Below are 20,842 nucleotides of genomic sequence, written 5' to 3' on the forward strand. Positions count from 1 at the left end.
GATCCGGTGCCCGCTGTGTCCTCCAGTGAAGCACCAATCGTCGTGCTTTGGATGTTATTCACAGTAAAAGAGTGAAATGCGCATTTTCACCCTAAGAGGGTAACAGTATTTAGGGGAAGAGTGGTGGACACTTTTGTATATTGCATATTACTCATTGCACACAGCTGCACATGTATACATTTGTATAAGAAGTACTACACTCTATCAGTTTATTTCTTTTGGAGATTTGGATCAGTACACTGGAAGATCAAAGGAGAGAGAGATGTTCTATGGTATACAACATATTCTGGTTAAAGGGATCTTGGTGAGAAGACAGGAAGATTGGAACATGAAGTGGTGCGCTGTTGTTTGCATATAAAGACTTTTTTACTCGTTTATGTTGTATTTTGTGGCGCTTTATATAATTTCAAATATCATAGCTATATACTGTATGTGGCTGTAATTCAGTCAATTGTGTAATCAAAACTGGGCAATAAATTGACAGTTTTGATACAGTTTATTTAATGATCAAATTAAAGGAAAAAAGTTACGCCAATTTTGTCAAAAGACATTGGATTTCACTTCTTTTTACAATGCATGTTATTGTGGTTAATTGAAACCATCATTTTATGTCTTCAATTTCTTTGTAATTTTGACAAAATTAGAAGTCAGAACTGATGGTTGCTTCCTTAAATCTGTGATGAACTTTTCACTTTGTTTTAATTTTTGGTTAATTTTTGTGTGTTTTTATTGGAACAGGTCAACAGCATTGTGGATGAACAATGAATAGCTCAGGAAATGATACCTCCCCTTACAAGTGTATATTTGATGAAGATTTCAAGTATGTTCTTCTTCCAGTGTCCTACGGGATCGTGCTCTGCGTTGGGCTTATTCTCAACATCCTGGCCCTTTACATCTTTCTGTTCCGGATTAAGCCCTGGAATGCTTCAACTACATACATGTTTAACCTGGCTATCGCGGACATTATGTATGTCATCTCCCTGCCCCTTCTGATCTACTATTATTCCCAGGGCGATGACTGGCCATTTGGGGAAGCATTGTGCAAAATTGTCAAATTTCTCTTCTACAACAACATGTATTGCAGCATCTTCTTCTTGCTTTGCATCAGTATCCACCGATTCATTGGGATCTGCTTCCCTATGAAGTCGTTGGGTTGGTTGAAGGTTCGAAATGCCCGCATTATATCCGTGGTGGTCTGGATCTTCATTGCTGCTTTCCAGTCCCCTATATTGTATTTTGTGACCACAAGCACAAAGGGAGATAGCACCACCTGCCACGACACTTCTAGCGTGGATTTATTTGATACTTTTGTCGTCTACAGCTCGGTCAGCTTGGCTTTGCTCTTCTGTGTCCCGTTTGTTATCATCATCATCTGCTACACTTTGATGACCCGGGCCCTCATGAAGCCCTCAGCAGCTTCTTCTGACACCTCAAACTCCAAAAAGAAGTCAATTAAGATGATCATTATTGTGCTACTCACATTCATCATCTGCTTCTTACCTTTCCATGTGAACCGAACCTTGTACTATTACTTTAGAAAGTTAGACCTTGACTGTGATACGTTAAATGCAATCAACATGGCCTACAAAGTGACAAGACCGCTGGCTAGCGCCAACAGCTGTCTAGATCCCATCTTGTACTTTCTTGCTGGACAAACTGTGCGAAGGAACATTATTCCTAGGAGTGGACTCACAAAAGTTAAAAACAAGTTTTCAACCTATGTACGAAGTAATAACTCAAGCTCTGCCACGAACAGTAATGCTGCAGAGAACAGCTTTACCCCCATTTCTTCTGACATGCCCTCAGCTCCCAGTCCTAGCCCAACTGTAATTACCAGGATGTAGATAGCTAAGTCGTGTTTATTAGGTACCATCCACCTGTTGTTGGTTTTTGGGCATTAAACCATATCTAAACCCACATTTTCAGTAAATGAAAAGTAACAATGCTCATTTTGGGTTGACCATTAAAATGATTTATTTATTGAAAATTAATGTTTATAAGAAACAATTCAATAGCTTGGATTGTGTATATGCGAGAGGGTATAGTCCTGAGTAATGGTGAGTGTGCTGGAATATGGCTATATACAATATTTAACTATGGTCACAATACAGAAACAGACGATGAAAACGATATAATACAACAATAAATGTCAATACAAAGACATGCCAAAAACAGTTTGTCTAGTACAGGGGTCTCCAAACTTTCTACACAAAGGACCAGTTTACTGTTCTTTAGACTTTGGGGGGCAGGACCGTGGCCACTGGGAGTAGAAAATGGTATCATAGGAAAGAATAGTGCCCCATCGATCCTGCCAGTCCCATCTTCGGTATCAGTGGAAGAATAGTGCCTCATCATTGGTGTCAGTGGGGGGAATAGTGCCTCATCATTGGTGTCAGTGGGAGAAATAGTTACTCATCATTGGTATCAGTAGGAGAAATAGCTCCTCATCATTGGTGTCAGTGGGGGAAATAGTTCCTCATCATTGGTGTCTGTGGGAGGAATAGTTCTTCATCATTGGTGTCAGTGGGAGGAATAGTTACTCATCATTGGTATCAGTAGTTGAAATAGCTCCTCATCATTGGTGTCAGTGGGGGGAATAGTTCTTCATCATTGGTGACAGTGGGAGGAATAGTTACTCATCATTGGTATCAGTAGTTGAAATAGCTCCTCATCATTGGTGTCAGTGGGGGGAATAGTTCCTCATCATTGGTGTCTGTGGGAGGAATAGCTCCTCATCATTGGTGTCCGTGGGAGGAATATTACCACATTTTTGGTGTCATGGGAGGAATAGTTCGTCATCATTGGTGTCAGTGGGAGGAATAGTACCAAGTCCTTGGTGTCAGTGGGAGGAATAGTACCACATCTTTGGTGTCAGTGAGAGGAATAGTACCACATCTTTGGTTTCAGTGGGAGGAATAGTTCTTCATCATTGGTGTCAGTGGGATGAATAGTTCCTCATCATTGGTGTCAGTGGGAGGAATAGTGCCCCATCGTTGGTATCAGTGGGAGGAATAGTGTCCCATCATTGGTTTCAGTGGGAGGAATAGTGCCTCATCATTGGTGTCAGTGGGAGGAATAGTACCACATCTTTGGTTTCAGTGGGAGGAATAGTTCCTCATCATTGGTGTCAGTGGGGGAATAGTTCTTCATCATTGGTGTCAGTGGGAGAAATAGCTCCTCATCATTGGTGTCAGTGGGAGGAATAGTACCAAGTCCTTGGTGTCAGTGGGAGGAATAGTAGCACATCTTTGGTGCCTGTGGGAGGAATAGCTCCTCATCATTGGTGTCAGTGGGAGGAATAGTACCACATCTTTCGTGTCAGTGGCAGGAATAGTTCCTCATCATTGGTGTCTGTGGGAGGAATAGCTCCTCATCATTGGTGTCAGTGAGAGGAATAGTACCATAACTTTGGTGTCAGTAGGAGGAATAGTTACTCATCAATGGTGTCTGTGGAAGGAATAGCTCCTCATCATTAGTGTCAGTGGGAGGAATAGTACCATGTCCTTGGTGTCAGTGGGAGGAATAATACCACAGCTTTGGTATCAGTGGGAGGAATAGCTCCTCATCATTGATGTCAGTAGGAAGAATAGCTCCTTATCATTGGTGTCTGTGGGAGGAATAGCTCCTTATCATTGGTGTCTGTGGGAGGAATAGCTCCTCATCATTGGTGTCTGTGGGAGGAATAGCTCCTCATCATTGGTGTCTGTGGGAGGAATAGCTCCTCATCATTGGTGTCTGTGGGAGGACTAGTACTCCATCTTTGATAGTGTCCCAAGGACTGGATAAAGGCAAGAGGGCTGCAGTTTGGAGACCACTGGTCTAGTACAACACATACTGTAGATAGGTATGTTCACTGGCTAAACCTTGTGAACACTACTGAAATGACTGATGAGCTTGGCAGAGACATTTCATTATAGAGTAGAAACCTGAACAGTTTCAGAATTCTGTATACAGGTCATTGACATACCCAAAGACATGCCCTCGGAGATTGATTTCCCCTATGGCTTTATGCTTCTGTCTTGAGATACTAAGACTTTTCACTCAATGTTCTTCTGAAGGCAAGAATGAATGTTTGAAATTAAAGTAGAACTAAAGGCAAAACTTTCATTTCGGAAAGAATAAAGGCGGGTTATAATCCTTGACAGGTTTTTTGCCATCTGTGTCCCATTGGGGAAATTTACCTTCACTTTCTGACCCATATCATAAATAGGAAGTGAGAGGAAATCCCTCCAAAGTGAGAGAATCCTGGGGTGCCACCTGAAGTAGTGCCTCCATTCGATGATTTCCTTTCTATTACTGTTCTGGCAACAACCCAAAATTTGGGTTGAAAAAGAATCAAGTTATATGCAGCCAGTTCATTCTGTGTTTATCTCTCACTTAGAACATTTCAGAAAAATGCAATATTTTGACCAGCGAAAAACAATGTTCTGTTTATGTTTTAGATTGTAAGCTCTAACGAGCAGGGCCCACTGATCCCTCCTGTATTAAACTGTATTGTTATTGTACTGTCTGCCCTTGTAAATCGCTGAGTAAACTGTTGGCGCTATATAAATCCTTTATAATAATAATGTCAGGACTATCTCTTTACTGACACTCACTGTCAGATACAGTCACTTGTTCACAAATTCTGTAGTCATCTGTTTATTTAAAATATGCCCAGCAGCAGGGGTGACTTATAAAGACTGAAGGAAAAGAATTTAAAAGCACTGCTGTTAATCCGATGCTTGCACTTTTTGTTTTTGAATACTGAATAGTTCCTTAGGAAACACTTTTATATCTTGCCGTACTAGTTTTTTTTTTAAAGTTTAGGAATTTTTTCACAGTTTAAGCCTTGTCATACGCAGGCTGAACAAAAAAAAAAAAAATAGATCCCTCCTTCCACAATATTTGCCATATATATATATACTGTACTGTCAAAAAAATATAAATATATATATAAAACAAATATCTCCATCCATGCCATACGCTATATATATAAAATGGTTTCTCTTCTAACTATAGTCCCCCTTTGAATGTTCCCGTTGTTTTATTAGGGAGCAAAATGACTGAATGTTCCCTTGTCCATATGTCACTGATTATCGAGGGTTCTTCGGTGGAACTGTGGTATACAGGAACATCCTGTGTGACAGTGTACATTGTACTAAACAATATTATATTTTTTAAATATAGATATTTTATTCCCTAATTCGAAAAGTCTTTTTTTTTAGAATAGTTAAATTATTATAATCTACTTTATTTTGTAGCTAAAGAGAAGTTTTGTTTTGAGATAGGAAATAAAAAATGAACTATATCTTTTTTTTTTTTTTGTAATAAACATTTAAATGGAAAAAAATGGTTGGTTTGTTTTCTTTAAAAAAAAATGTATTTAAAAGTGTTTTACAAGTTTATCCAAACCTTTCAAATCCCAATCATAAGCCTGGGTTCACACTGATGCGGCGCATATTTCGCAGCGGTTTTGATATGAATTCCGCATCGTATCACAATCACGCCCTGTTCATGTGAACCGCTGCAGGTGTGTATGTTAACCTCTTGGCGCCGGCCGCACGCAAATGTGCGGCCTCCCGGCGTCTGGGCCTTGACGCTGAGTGGCCGCACATTTGTGTGCAATTAAGAAAAACATATGTGCTGAGACCGCGCGCCCTGCGCGCTCCCAGCACACATGTCCGGTACTCACGGAAAGGTCCTGATCTCCTCTTTCGATCGGGACCTTTCCCGATCATGTGACCGCCGTGATGGTGAATCATGATGGTCACATGACCCTAAAACCCCGCCTCCCGGCTTCTGAAACCCTTAAAGGGCCGGGAGGCGCCGGCGCCAAGGGGTTAAGTTAACAACACCCCAAAATCGGTCCGCAAAATGCAGTGCGATGTGCAGAATCGGATTGCATGGGTGTAACTACGCGTGTGATCCAATTCTAGTGTGGACCAAAAAAAGGTTCTGCCCCTTTTTGGTGAAGATGCGGTGCGATTTGAGTCATACAAAATGCATGGTTCAAATCGCACCGCACAGAATTTGCATGTGATTTGCACGGGAATGCTGTGCGGTTCCTATGCAAATCACATGCGATATGCTGCACCGCACAAGCGTGAACCGGGGCTTACGGTCCAAAAGCAGGCCAGCAAAGCTTGCAGCACAGGTTCCTTGTAGGTACCTTTAAATGCATCCAGTGCTTCTTGTGTGCTCTGGGAAAAGTCAGTGTTGTTACCCACACCTGCTCCTTGACTTGACATCCCACAACTGGCAATCCTAAGATACCTGGGTTACTAAAACTGGTGCACACAGAATCTGGTGCAGCTGTGCATAGTAACCAATCATAAATCAATCAAAAATGCAGCGCAGCAATATAAACACAAATGGTGCTAATAATATAAACGTGCATATATGAAAAGTGATAACAGAAATAGTGTTTGTGACAATACATATGAGCTACACCAAATATCTTCTTACACATAGATACCCACAGAACTGCACATAACCGTGCTGAAATGAATAGTGCAATAAAATATTCTAAATAGTGAACTGTCCCTTTAAATCTCAGATATCAGTGTCTAATAAATAAATAAGATCTCAAATCAATTGTGAACTGTCTCTTTAAATCCGCAGTACTCCAAGTGGATCAGTGTCATCACACTATTGCATACACGTGTACAGTGCTTCTGTGTCACCTCTTAGTGCTCATCCACCTCCAACACACTATTGCGCTCACCTCCAGGTCAAACTACACTTTTCCCTTTAATATTGATACACAGATCTTCAGCACCGTCAGCACTTTAAAATTCTCCAGAACACTTCACAATCATAGGAAAAAAATGCTCCATATAGTATAGTATTGCCAGGTAAAAAAGACTTTATTAAAATAATCAAAATAAACTCACATTTAAAAGTGTCCAAGTTCATGTTACTTGGCAATATTATTTTGATTATTTTAATAAAGGTCTTCCATTGAAATACAGTACATGGGCTGCAACTTGTCATGCAACTTGTGTTCAAAGCTGCATGGCAACTTGCACAAGTATGATTGGAGCCTTATTGCCAAAGATGGTCTTCCAGGACCCTGCATTCACTATATCTGGTCTCCCCGGACCCCGCATTCACTATATCTGGTCTCCCCGGACCCCGCATTCACTATATCTGGTCTCCCCGGACCCCGCATTCACTATATCTGGTCTCCCAGGACCCCGCATTCACTATATCTGGTCTCCCCGGACCCCGCATTCACTATATCTGGTCTCCCAGGAACCCGCATTCACTATATCTGGTCTCCCCGGAACCCGCATTCACTATATCTGGTCTCCCCGGACCCTGCATTCACTATATCTGGTCTCCCAGGACCCTGCATTCACTATATCTGGTCTCCCAGGACCCTGCATTCACTATATCTGGTCTCCCAGGAACCCGCATTCACTATATCTGGTCTCCCCGGACCCCGTATTCACTGTATCTGGTCTCCCCGGACCCCGCATTCACTATATCTGGTCTCCCAGGACCCCGCATTCACTATATCTGGTCTCCCAGGACCCCGCATTCACTATATCTGGTCTCCCTGGACCCCGCATTCACTATATCTGGTCTCCCAGGACCCCGCATTTACTATATTTGGTCTCCCAGGACCCCGCATTCACTATATCTGGTCTCCCAGGACCCTGCATTCACTATATCCGGTCTCCCCGGACCCTGCATTCACTATATTTGGTCTCCCAGGACCCTGCATTCACTATATCTGGTCTCCTCGGACCCTGCATTCACTATATCTGGTCTCCCAGGACCCCGCATTCACTATATCTGGTCTCCCCGGACCCCGCATTCACTATATCTGGTCTCCCCGGACCCTGCATTCACTATATCTGGTCTCCCAGGACCCTGCATTCACTATATCTGGTCTCCCAGGACCCCGCATTCACTATATCTGATCTCCCAGGACCCCGCATTCACAATATCTGATCACCCAGGACCCTGCATTCACTATATCTGGTCTCCTCGGACCCTGCATTCACTATATCTGGTTTCCCAGGACCCCGCATTCACTATATCTGGTCTTCCAGGACCCTGCATTCACTATATCTGATCTCCCAGGACCCTGCATTCACTATATCTGGTCTCCCCGGACCCCGCATTCACTATATCTGGTCTCCCAGGACCCCGCATTCACTATATCTGGTCTCCCCGGACCCCGCATTCACTATATCTGGTCTCCCCGGACCCCGCATTCACTATATCTGGTCTCCCAGGACCCCGCATTCACTATATCTGGTCTCCCCGGACCCCGCATTCACTATATCTGGTCTCCCAGGAACCCGCATTCACTATATCTGGTCTCCCCGGAACCCGCATTCACTATATCTGGTCTCCCCGGACCCCGCATTCACTATATCTGGTCTCCCCGGACCCCGCATTCACTATATCTGGTCTCCCAGGACCCCGCATTCACTATATCTGGTCTCCCAGGACCCCGCATTCACTATATCTGGTCTCCCAGGACCCCGCATTCACTATATCTGGTCTCCCAGGACCCCGCATTCACTATATCTGGTCTCCCTGGACCCCGCATTCACTATATCTGGTCTCCCAGGACCCCGCATTCACTATATTTGGTCTCCCAGGACCCCGCATTCACTATATCTGGTCTCCCAGGACCCTGCATTCACTATATCTGGTCTCCCCGGACCCTGCATTCACTATATTTGGTCTCCCAGGACCCTGCATTCACTATATCTGGTCTCCTCGGACCCTGCATTCACTATATCTGGTCTCCCAGGACCCCGCATTCACTATATCTGGTCTCCCAGGACCCTGCCTTCACTATATCTGGTCACCCACAGTACACAGAACATGGAAATGCAATTATTTTAGTAAATATAAACTGCTAAATACCTTTCCTCATCAGCAGTTAGACCAGTCTTGTGACTTCTGTCAGTGTCCAGCAGAGCACTGGTTAAAGCTTGTAGGAGGAGTTTTATTTCTGCTCTAGGAGGATGCAGAACCCCTGACCTCTGTCTGGACAGTGCTGATTGGCCCTGTACTGATCACATGCACTCCCCCAAGAAAGAAAAAAAACCCTCTCTAGCATTACACATCAAACTGAGCATGTGCAGAGTGACTCCACACGATATGTCTTATCGAGAGATAAGAGGGGGACACTGTAAGAAGGGGAGGATCAGAGAAAACTGGATCAAACAGCCTTTTTACACAATGCAGAGGATTAACCCCTTAGGTTCCACAGTGAGTATAACAAGCATGCTTTACTGCATATACAGACTGATTGTACTGTTGTGGGTTTAGTAACACTTTAAATGAACAAGTTAGAATCTGATTGGTTAATATGCACAGCTACTCCAGATTGTGTGTGCACCAGTTTTAGTAAGCGCTAGTCCACACAGGCTGGTATCGGCCAGTTCAACAGAAACCGGCCGACATTCGGCCAGCGTATACAGCACCCTGTCTGGTTGGGAAACCAATAGCTGATGGCCAATGGCTGTGAGTACTAACTGGTGTTTTCTGGCGGGGGTTTGAACAAAAAAAAACACTGGTGTGCAGGGGCGGACTGACAACTCATGGGGCCCTTGGGCAATAGGGGATCATGGGGCCCCTGTGTCCTCGCCTACACCCAAAAAAGCGTATGAAAAAGCCAATTAAAGGTACCAGGTGCATCTCATGGGGCCCCCTACTGACCCCCGGCCCTCGAGCAGTGCCCAAGTGCTCGAATGGTCAGTCCGCCCCTGCCTGTGTGTAAAAGCTTATATCTCCCACCATTGTGTTTAATGTGTGACACCCTGAGATATACTGAAATAGCTATTGACAGACTGAGAATCAAATCAGGACATTTGGCAGTTGGGTTCTTCGATAAAAAAAGCAAATATGTGCATGTGGAAGAGGTATGTTCAGTGTACATCTATGAAAGGTCTAAAGGCACCTCATCATCACATCTACCTATAGTGCCAAAAGCGTATACACATAATTTGTTCAGGTGTTTCCACTGAAGAATACTTTTATTCTAAAGCAGGGGTAACCTAACTTTCTAAACAAAGCCCAGTTTACTGTCCTTATAACTTTAGGGGGGCAGACTGTGGCCACTAGGAGCAGAAAAGGTCCTAACATCAGTGGGAATAAACCATGCTCCTTCTTTGGTGACAGTGGGTGGAATGACACCCCATCATTGGTGTCATTGGGAGGAATTGTGCCCCATCATTGGTGTCATTGGGAAGAATTGTGCCCCATCATTGGTGTAATTGGGAGGAATTGTGCCCCATCATTGGTGTCATTGGGAGGAATTGTGCCCCTTCATTGGTGTAATTGGGAAGAATTGTGCCCCATCATTGGTGTAATTGGGAGGAATTGTGCCCCATCATTGGTGTCATTGGGAGGAAATGTGCCCCTTCATTGGTGTCAGTGGAGGGAATTATTCCCCATTGTTGGTATCATTGGGAGGAACTGTGCCCTGTCATTGGTGTCATTGGGCCTCATTGTTGGTGTCATTGGGAGGAACTGTGCCCCATTAATGATTTCATTGGTAGAATTTTTGCACCATTCTTGGTGTCATTGGGAAGAATTGTGTCCTTCATTGGTGTCAGTGAATAAAATAGTGTCCCAAGGGCCATTTAAAAGAAAGCAAAGGGCTGCATCCAACTCCTGGGCCGCAGTTTGGAGACCACTGTTCTACAGCATACAAAGACATCTTAGGCAGTTGTGCCATTCCAGCCTTGTGAAAACCATTTAGAGTCCATTTACACGGGCGTTCCGCATGTCCATTTTTGATCTGTCCGTTTACAAATGAAAAATGGACCCCCATATATTTCTATGTACTAGTGGATGTAAAGGGATGATCATTTGTTTACATCCGTTAATGTCCGCATCCGTTAATATCTGTTTTTTTGAACTGAAGAAAACCCTATTTTTCTTCCATAAAAAAAACAGAACGGAGGAAAAACGGATGTAAACGGACATACGGTTCATTTTTGCATTGGTAAAGGATGTCAAAAACTGACAAGAAACTGATGGAAACTGATCCGTTTTTTTCTTTGAAAAAACGTGACTGAACTGATGAAAAAAATGGATCGCTCTTGGAATGGGCTCTTTCACACGGGACTGACCCGGTTAGTGGATCTGCTTGCTCAGCGGGCGATCTCTCCGCTGATCCCCGCTGAGCAAGCGGATGACAGGTCTGTGTCCCCTCCGCTGCTGCAGAGCAGACACAGAGCTGCTCGCTCTCCTCAATGGATGGTCGGATGAAAACAGACTGCCTGTCTGTTTCCATCCGACCCGATCTGACAGACGGATGGGGAATTGGATTCCTATTTGTCCCTTTTTTATGCATCGGATTGAATATCTTGTGTCTGTTTACACCCCCTGTGCCATAGAGGAGAATGGAGGTTCCGATCGAGTCTGCCTGAAAAATGGGAAGGTGGACCCGATCAGAACGTTCATCTGAAAGAGGCCTTTTTGCGGGTCGGATCGGATTGGATGTTGGCGGGTGTAAATGGACACATGCAAACAGGGCTGCTGTTAGAAACCACAGCCAACCTGACAGGGCCCCTTTCCAACCCCCCCCCAAAAAAAACACAGTTTATTATGCTTCTGTTATGAATGAACACAGTGAGTAATCAGTGCTGATCACTCAATTGTGTTCATTCAGGAAAGGAAGGAGCTAGTTCAGGGGTGGGCAAACTTTTTGACTTAAGGGCCGCAATGGGTTCATATATTGGACCCGGGGGCTGGACCAAGAGTAGATGAATGATGTGTATGTGTCATCCATAGTAAGTATAGTAATATTCCCCCATAGTAAGCATAGTAATTAATCCCCCATATAGTAATTCATCCCCCATAGTAATTCATCCCCCATAGTAATTCATCCCCCATATAGTAATTCATCCCCCATAGTAATTAATCCCCCATATAGTAATTCATCCTCCATAGTAATTCATCCCCCATAGTAATTCACCCCCCATAGTAATTCATCCCCCATAGTAATTCATCCCCCATATAGTAATTCATCCCCCATAGTAATTCATCCCCCATATAGTAATTCATCCCCCATAGTAATTCATCCCCCATAGTAATTCATCCCCCATATAGTAATTCATCCCCCATATAGTAATTCATCCCCCATAGTAATTCATTCCCCATAGTAATTCATCCCCCCTATAGTAATTCATCCCCCATAGTAATTCATTCCCCATATAGTAATTCATCCCCCATAGTAATTCATCCTCCATATAGTAATTCATCCCCCATAGTAATTCATTCCCCATAGTAATTCATCCCCCCTATAGTAATTCATCCCCCATAGTAATTCATTCCCCATAGTAATTCATCCCCCATATAGTAATTCAATTCACTTACCTTTGCTCCGCGCGTTCCTCTCGCCGTGTTCCCGCGCCGTTCCGGTCTTCAGGGCGGACTGTGAGAGGAGCCTAGCTCCCCTCACGTTCGTCACGCTGCCCCGCCTACACACATCCTGTCAGCCATCCTGACAGTATCATGCTCCGCGGCTCGGATTAAAAGATCCGCCGGGCCGTCTACGGCCCGCGGGCCGTAGTTTGCCCATTGCTGAGCTAGTTAATGTGACATATTTATTGGACCCTTCCCCCCTCTCCGTCCTGAAGGATCCTATTGTGTGCTTGCAGCCAGCATTGTGGGGGCCCAGGCAGCTGGGTAAGTCAGATGTGCACAGGGAGGGTGGTCAGCATGGTGGGCAATTACTGGAACCGATCCCCTGTATGGCTCTCTCTGCAGCAGCTGAAAACCAGCGTGAGGGAGAGGAGAAGAATCCAGCTTTCAGATGCTGCAGAGAGAGTCATACAGGGCATTGGTTTTAGTGATTTCCCCCACCATCGTACCAATTACCCTCTCTGCCCACATCCAATTCACCCAGCTGTCTGGATCCCCCTGCTGGCCTATGCCCTGTACAGAAGGACTGATGGTACCCCCTTATCTACAGCCCTGCATGCAAACTCCAAGCAGGTGGTGCTGTGGTTGGGATTTGAACCAACGACCCTAGTATTGCCAGGAAGTGCTAACGTCTTGTCAAACATTGTGTTTTCCATTTGACCGAATGAAAAAGACTGTGCTTGACTGAACTGCTCGTTAACAGGAACCCAAAAGAAGTTGATACTGGAAGATTTTTTAATGACTGATACTTTGATCACATATCTGAATAAGGAGCAGATGGCTATATCGAGGGCTTGGGGTCAGTAGGGGGCCCCATTAGATGCCCCTGGCACCTTTTTCATAGGCTTTTTTGAGTTTGGGCAAGGACACAGGGGCCCCATGATCCCCTATTGCCCAGGAGCCCCATGAGTTGTCAGTCCACCTCTGTGCCCAGCATGTGTCACTGATTGCTCTGAATTATATCTGAATGGTGAAGGGCCACCAGCCCAAGGTGTCTCATTAGTACTAGCCAAGGAGGCAACCCCAGGCAACCCCCACCGCCCCAAAGCTTAGTCTCGCCCTGAACTAATTATCATTAACCATACAGTGTTGTCAAGCACCAGTGGGATCCTACAGGCAAGAAAATGAATCTGTATGATGACCTAATCAGTGTGATGATGATACAACTTTACTGTCCAATCAATGGGCTGAGGTACAGGATGGTAACCAAGCTGTATTATATATCTGCAATGGAAAAAAATGAGGCCAGGGATCTGGCTATGGTGTGTGGCTGGGGGGGGGGGGGGCACAGAACTGATTCAACAGAATTACAACTTTTTCAACAGATAAAACAATTCAAATCATATTTTGCTTGTATACATGTGCCGTTTGTTTCATTACAAAATACAATTCGGATGAAATTTAAATTTTTCAGAGACTTGGATGTATCCGAATTTCTAAATTACAATAGTAACAAATTTAAATAGAATAGAAGAGAGTAAAAAATAATAGAATAGAACAGAAAAGAATAGAAAATAATTGTGTAAAATGGAACCGAATAGAATAAAATAGAAAATAAAAGAATAGAATAAAAGAGAAAAGAAAGGAAGAGAATAGAATAGAATACTGTAGATATGGCCGTCTTCTGAAATTGGAGTTTCTAAAAGACTAGAATAGAAAAGAACAGAGTAAAACAGAACAGCATAGAATAGAAAATAAAATAAAAGAATAGAATAAAATAAAATAGAAAAGAAAGTTAAGGAATAGAATAAAAAACAAGAGAATACAATATAAAAGAATGCAATAAAATCTAAAAGAATAGAATAGAAAAAATAGAATAGAGTAGAATAAATTAGTATAGAATAGAAAGAATATAACCATCTTCCAATATTCGAATTTGGAGTAAAACAGAACCAGCTATTCTTCACAATGTATTTGGATCGATTAAGAAAAATTTTAATCAGGTCCAAAACGAATACACAAAACTAATTTTGTTACAATTGCAATGAAACGAAATTAGTAGCTTAACAAATTAATACGAAATGAAATGAAATTTTTTCTTTCTGCACATGTCTACTATCTATTTTTGGAGCAATGATCCCCGCAATGATCTATATCTTGACTTGTTGTTGGCCCATGTCTACCTTGTATCATGGGTCTCTGCACAACCGCCATCTTGTGCCACTCCATAATAGCAAGTGCTAATTCTCATTTCTTAGTAGTACTGTAGATTTGAGTATTTCATTTATGTAATGAGTGGCCATTACTTTTTGCATGAAAAGGTGGGATTTTATTTTGTTACGATAGTTTACATATATGTCATACTGTATACGTCCGAGGCAATCGCATTTCAATAAAACAAAGTAAACGTATTCATTGCATGCAAAGTCGTCCTTATGTGAGTATATCTTGGGAGGGGGTCCATACAGGGGTGTATTTACCACAAGGCATTTTCCTAGGGCGGCATTTTTCAGGGGGGCAGCACCTTTCCCCAGAAGAAGGGATGAAAGAAGGGACACGTGCGTCATGGGAACCAGGTGGGATTCGAGAGAGGATGCGGGCTGCTTGATGGTGTATGTAGTTCTGACTCTTGTTCCCAGGGATGTCCGGAGCTGTGAAGATGAGTGTCTTTCTCTCTATTGCCGGGGAGGGGGGTAGTGGAAAGTTCTCCTAGGTGGGGGGCAGGGGTTTTGTTGGTCAATGTCAGGCTCTTTCCATGGGAGGGGGTGGAGGTTGGTGTCCATGGGGGCAGATGATTTTTGTGTTGCCTATGGCAGCAGAAAACCTAAATACACCACTGGGTCCATAGCTTCCATTCAGATTCATAAAAGGGTCCGTAACTCAAAAAAGGTCAAGAACCACTGATAGTCCATCCAATAGAAAAAAAAATAGAAAATAGAAAACCTCCATATATACAGAACTCAATACCCACAGCTGATCCAGAGGAAGGCAAAAAAGCATGGTTAGAATAAGTCTCATATTTGCATAGATTTCCTAGTAGCAGGGGCGGACTGACAACTCATGGGGCCCTCGGGCAATAGGGGATCATGGGGCCCCTGTGTCCTTGCCCAAACTCAAAAAAGCCTATGAAAAAGGTACCAGGGGCATCTCATGGGGCCCCCTACTGACCCCGGGCCCTCGGGCAGTGCCCGAGTTTCCAAATGGTCATTCCGCCCCTGCCTAGTAGTGATGGTTTGCCTTCTATATATTGTACACTCACTGGCCACTTTACTAGGTACACCTTGCTAGTACCGGGTTGGACCCCTTTTGTCTTCAGAACTGCCTTCATTCTTCATGGCAAAGATTCAACAAGGTGTTGGAAACATTCCTCAGAGATTTTGGTCCCTATTGACATGAGTTACTGTTGCCTTTCTATCATCTGGAACCAGTCAGCCCATTCTCCTCTGACCTCAACAAGGCATTTCCATCCACACGACTGCCGCTCACGGGATATTTTCTTTTTTTTGGACCATTCTCTGTAAACCCTAGAGATGGTTGTGCGTGAAAATCCCAGTAGATCATCAGTTTTTTAAATACTCAGAGCAGCCCGTCTGGCACCAACAACCATGCCACGTTCAATGAAGTCGAATGACAGCTACAGTATGGTTGTCCAGTTATGGGAGGATGTCATATGACGTACTCCCAGAACGCGCTCTACCGTGCGCCCCCAGCGGCGCACACCTTGCAATCTCCGTGATCGCTGTGTCCTACATACATGTCCGCTGTGATTGGCCTTTTACCACGTGATCAGCTGTGTCCAATGACACAGGAGATCACCGTGTAAATGCAGTTGCGGGTTATTGGCTGCACTTTCCTCACGCTGTCACAGAGTGAGGAAAGTACTGCCGATAACCAGCAATTGTCAGAGGATGGATTGGCACTGATCATCAGGGCACTGATCATTGCCTATCAGTGCCCATCATTGCTGAATATCAGTGCCAGCTCATTAGTGCCGCCTATCAGTGCTTCCTATTAGTGCCCATCAGTGCTTCCTATCAGTGCAGTCCATCAGTGCTGCCTATCAGTGTCCATCATTGCTGCATATCAGTGCAGCCTAATCAGTGCCAGCTCATCAGTACTGCCCATCAGTGCTGCCTATCTGTGCCACCTCATCAATGCCCATCAGTGCTGCCTATCAGTGCCCATCAGTGCTTCCTATCACTGCAGCCCATCAGTGCTTCCTATCACTGCAGCCCATCAGTGCCACCTATCAGTGCCCATCAGTGCTGCCTATCAGTGCCCATCAGTGCTTCCTATCAGTGCAGCCCATCAGTGCCACCAATAAGTGCCCATCATTGCTACATATCAGTGCAGCCTCATCAGTGCCAGCTCATCAGTGCCACCCATTGGTGCTGCCTATCTGTGTCCATCAGTGCTGCCTCTCAGTGCAGCCTCATCAACGCAGATCAGTGAAGGAGAAAAATTACCTGTTTGCAAAATTTTATAATAGAAACAAAGAGAAACTTTTTTTTTTATTTTTTGCTCTTTTTTTGTTTATAGCACAAAAAAAAACCCCAGCGGTGAGTAAATACCACCAAATGAAAGCTCTATTTGTGTGAAAAAAATGATAAAAATGTTGCATAGGTGCAGCGTTGCATGATCGCGCAATTGTCATTCAAATTACGACAGCTCTGGAAGCTGAAAATTGGCCTGGGCAGGAAGGGGGTATAAGTGCCCGGTGGGCAAGTGGTTAAATCCCCTTTCTTCCTCATTCTGATGCTCGGTTTGAACTTCAGCAAGTTGTCTTCATCACGTCTAGATGCCTAAATGCATTGAGTTGCTGCCATGTGATTGGCTGATTAGCAATTTGTGTTACCAAGCAATTGAACGGGTGTGCCTAATTAAGTGTCAGGTGTGTGTATATTATCAAACGCATGCACACACGACATCTGCTTTCATTAGGTCCCGCTACCTATCAGGATTGACTTTGGGAAAGCTGTCTATTCTGTGCGCTACAAGTGAGAAGACCCACTCCTTTACTGGAAGTTCGTTCTACCAGAGAAAGCGGCCAAGCCAGTTGAACAGCCTCAATGCCACCCACCTCTCCGCTTTCTGTTGCTTTTCATTCACTTTCCTATAAATGCGCTATTGTGTTACATTCCTTCCTTCCCAAAAGTTTCTTTTTCTCTTCTCAAATGTTTCAAGTGACTTCATCAGCATGTGGGAACCGAACCTGTTCTCAATGGTACAAATAGAGAACTTTAGCCCTTTCTCTCTGGAGTTTTTGTATCTAGAACAATTGTTTTAAATAGTATGAAAAGATTAAAGGGAAACCCCGGCACGGCAGATGTTATTTAATAGAGGGAGGCATTGTTAGCCTCTCAAAGGTCAGAAGTCGGGCCCATCAGAAACCTTCCTAGATATAGAGTTGCTTTAGTGAATATGCATGGACTGTACAATGTTTCAAGTAGTTTCAATCACAAAAGGAAACAAGTTATATCAAACAGCAGAGAAGCGCACGTTTTGCTTGTGTTCGGGAAACATGCATGGAGACGCAGGTTTCCACGCATATATGAACCCGTTCCTGAAACGCGCAGGTGTGAATGGTGCCTAACATCCAAAGGGGTTGATTTACTAAATCGTTCTCGGTTCAATTACAAAAGGAAACAAATTATGTAAAAAAGCAGAGCGGCGCACATTTTGCTTGTGTTCGGGGAACATGCATGGAGATGCAGGTTTCCATGCATTTTTGAACCCCTTCCCAAAATACGTAGGTGTGAATGGTGCCTAACATCAATAGGGGCTGATTTACTAAATATTTCAAGATTCAATTACAAAAGGAAACAAATTATGTCAAATGGCAGAGCAACACACGTTTTGCTTGTGTTCGGGGAACATTCGCGGAGAAGCAGGTTTCCACGTATTTCTGAACCCATTCCCGAAACGCGTAAGCTGTGAATGGTGCCTAACATCAAAAGAGGCTGATTTACTAAATCGTTCAAGATTCTATTACAAAAGGAAACAAAGCATGTCAAATGGCAGAGCGACACACATTTTGCATGTGTTTCGGGGAACATGCATGGAGACGCAGGTTTCCACGCATTTATGAACCCGTTCCTGAAACGTGCAGGTATGAATGGTGCCTAAGATCTAAAGAGGCTGATTTACTAAATCATTCAAGATTCAATTATGAAAGGAAACACATTCTGTCAAACAGCAGAGCGACACATGTTTTGCTTGTGTTCGGGGAACATGCGCGGAGAAGCAGGTTTCCACGCATTTATGAACCCGTTACTGAAACGCGCAGGTGTGAATGGTGCCTAACATCCAACGAGGTAATTTACTAAATCTTTCACGGTTCAATTACAAAAGGAAACAAATGATGTCAAACAGCAGAGCGACACACGTTTTGCTTGTGTTCGGGGAGCATGCATGGAGATGCAGGTTTCCACGCATTTCTAAATCTGTTCCTGAAACGCACAGGTCTGAATTGTGCCTAACATCCAAAGGGGTAGATTTACTAAATCTTTCGAGATTCAATTACAAAAGGAAACAAATTATGTCAAACGGCAGAGCGACGCACGTTTTGCTTGTGTTCAGGGAACATTATTATTATTATTATACAGGATTTATATAGCGCCAACAGTTTGCTCAGAGCTTTACAATATAAGCATGCGTGGAGACGCAGGTTTCCACGCATTTCTGAACCCCTTCCCAAAACGCGTAGGTGTGAATGGTTCCTAACATCAATAGGGGCTGATTTACTAAATCGTTCAAGTTTCAATTACAAAAGGAAACAAAGCATGTCAAATGGCAGAGCGACACACATTTTGCGTGTGTTCGGGGAACATACGTGGAGACGCAGGTTTCCACGCATTTATGAACCCGTTACTGAAACGGGCAGGTGTGAATGGTGCCTAAGATCCAAAGAGGCTGATTTACTAAATCATTCAAGATTCAATTACAAAAGGAAACATATTATGTCAAACAGCAGAGTGACACATGTTTTGCTTGTGTTCAGGGAACATGCGTGGAGACGCAGGTTTCCACGCATTTCTGAACCCCTTCCCGAAACGCGTAGGTGTGAATGGTGCCTAACATCAAAAGAGGCTGATTTACTAAATCGTTCAAGATTCAATTACAAAAGGAAACAAAGCATGTCAGACAGCAGAGCGGCGCACATTTTGCTTGTGTTCGGGGAACATGCATGGAGACGCAGATTTCCACACATTTCTGAACCCATTCCTGAAATGCGCAGGTGTGAATGGTGCCTGACATCCAAAGAAGTTGACTTAGAAAACTGAAGAGTGCAAAATCTGGTGCACTTCTGAATAGGAACCAATCAACTTCCAGGGAATTATGTAAAGATGATCCAGGGAATATCCGATTGCCTCTTGGGGGATCAGAAAGGAATTTTTTCCCCTGCAGGAGCAAATTGGATCATGCTTTGCTGTTTTTTTTGCCTTCCTCTGGATCAACTGTGGGTATAGGATTATTACTTTTTTTTTTCTATGGTTGAACTGGATGGACTTTTGTCTTTTTTCAGCCAGACTAACTATGTAACTACGTAGCTTCCAGGTTTTATAGTAAAAGCTTAAATGAACAAGCTGGAGTTAGAAGTTGATTGGCTCCCATGCACAGCTGCACCAGATTTTGCACGCTCCACTTTTAGTAAATCTGCCCCTTTTGGGGGATAGGCCCCATTTACACCTGCACGTTGTGGGACCAGGCTCAGATAATGTGTAGGAACCTGCGTCTTCATGCATGCTCAAATGTGAGCAAGCCATGCATCGTGCTTGCAATGCAATTGATTGTCAATGGCACCCCAAATGCAGCTAGCAGCCGTGCATTGTATCATGCAACACGCACTACAAATGCAGAAAAACGGGTGATAATAAAATGAATGGAGCTCAATGTCTGAAAAATTGCAGGAGCATGTATGGGGCATATTATTTACCACTTCCCGTCCGGCCCACGTCTATAAACGGACGGACGGGAGCAGTGCTGAAGCTGGTTGACGTTTCTACGTCACCCGCATTCACTGACTGTGCGCGCGACACCCGCTGTACTGTGTGAGGTCCTGAGTCATGTGATCCCTAATTGGCCAATCAGTGATTACATGAGCAATAGTAAACTAGATGTCACTTCCTGACATCATTGCTTACTACTTGTGAAATCTGTGGATGAGCACAACAGCCTTGTACCATGTGACAAACTGTAACCAATCACAGCTCTCGCAGTATTTCTCAATGGCTGCAAGAATGTAGCCAGAGAGAAATAGAATTGATTGCTTTTACAGCCTTAATGGGTGTAAAAGCAATCAGTGTAAAAAAAGAAAAAAAAATCTTCATCACCCCCCACAAGTAGTACAGTGTCAGTATGGTGACACTGTACTGCTAATGTGACAGTATGGTAAAAAAATAAATAAATAAATAAATAATAATTTTAAAAAATAACATAAATATGTAAAAAACCTTTTGAAAAATTATATTTTTTGGTTATAAACTAATTTGGTTATTTTTTTTTTTTAAAGATAGCT

At 43.6% G+C, this 20,842-nt stretch overlaps 1 protein-coding gene across 1 annotated transcript in view; it reads left to right on the top strand.

Annotated features, from left to right (window-relative positions):
• LOC149461635 (P2Y purinoceptor 2-like) overlaps nt 1–5,332 on the top strand; it is a 100,914-nt gene extending 95,582 nt beyond the window's left edge. Inside the window, exon 2 of the mRNA XM_089678015.1 lies at nt 739–5,332. Coding sequence (XP_089534141.1) covers nt 762–1,844 — 1,083 coding nt within the window. The 5' untranslated portion in view covers nt 739–761 and the 3' untranslated portion in view covers nt 1,845–5,332. The remainder of the gene's footprint in view (nt 1–738) is intronic.
• The last annotated feature ends 15,510 nt before the right edge of the window (nt 5,333–20,842 follow it).

The sequence above is a fragment of the Staurois parvus genome, unplaced genomic scaffold (assembly GCF_062004578.1).
Source record: "Staurois parvus isolate SC_StPar_1 unplaced genomic scaffold, SC_StPar_1.0 ptg000196l, whole genome shotgun sequence".
Classification (NCBI taxonomy): domain Eukaryota; kingdom Metazoa; phylum Chordata; class Amphibia; order Anura; family Ranidae; genus Staurois; species Staurois parvus.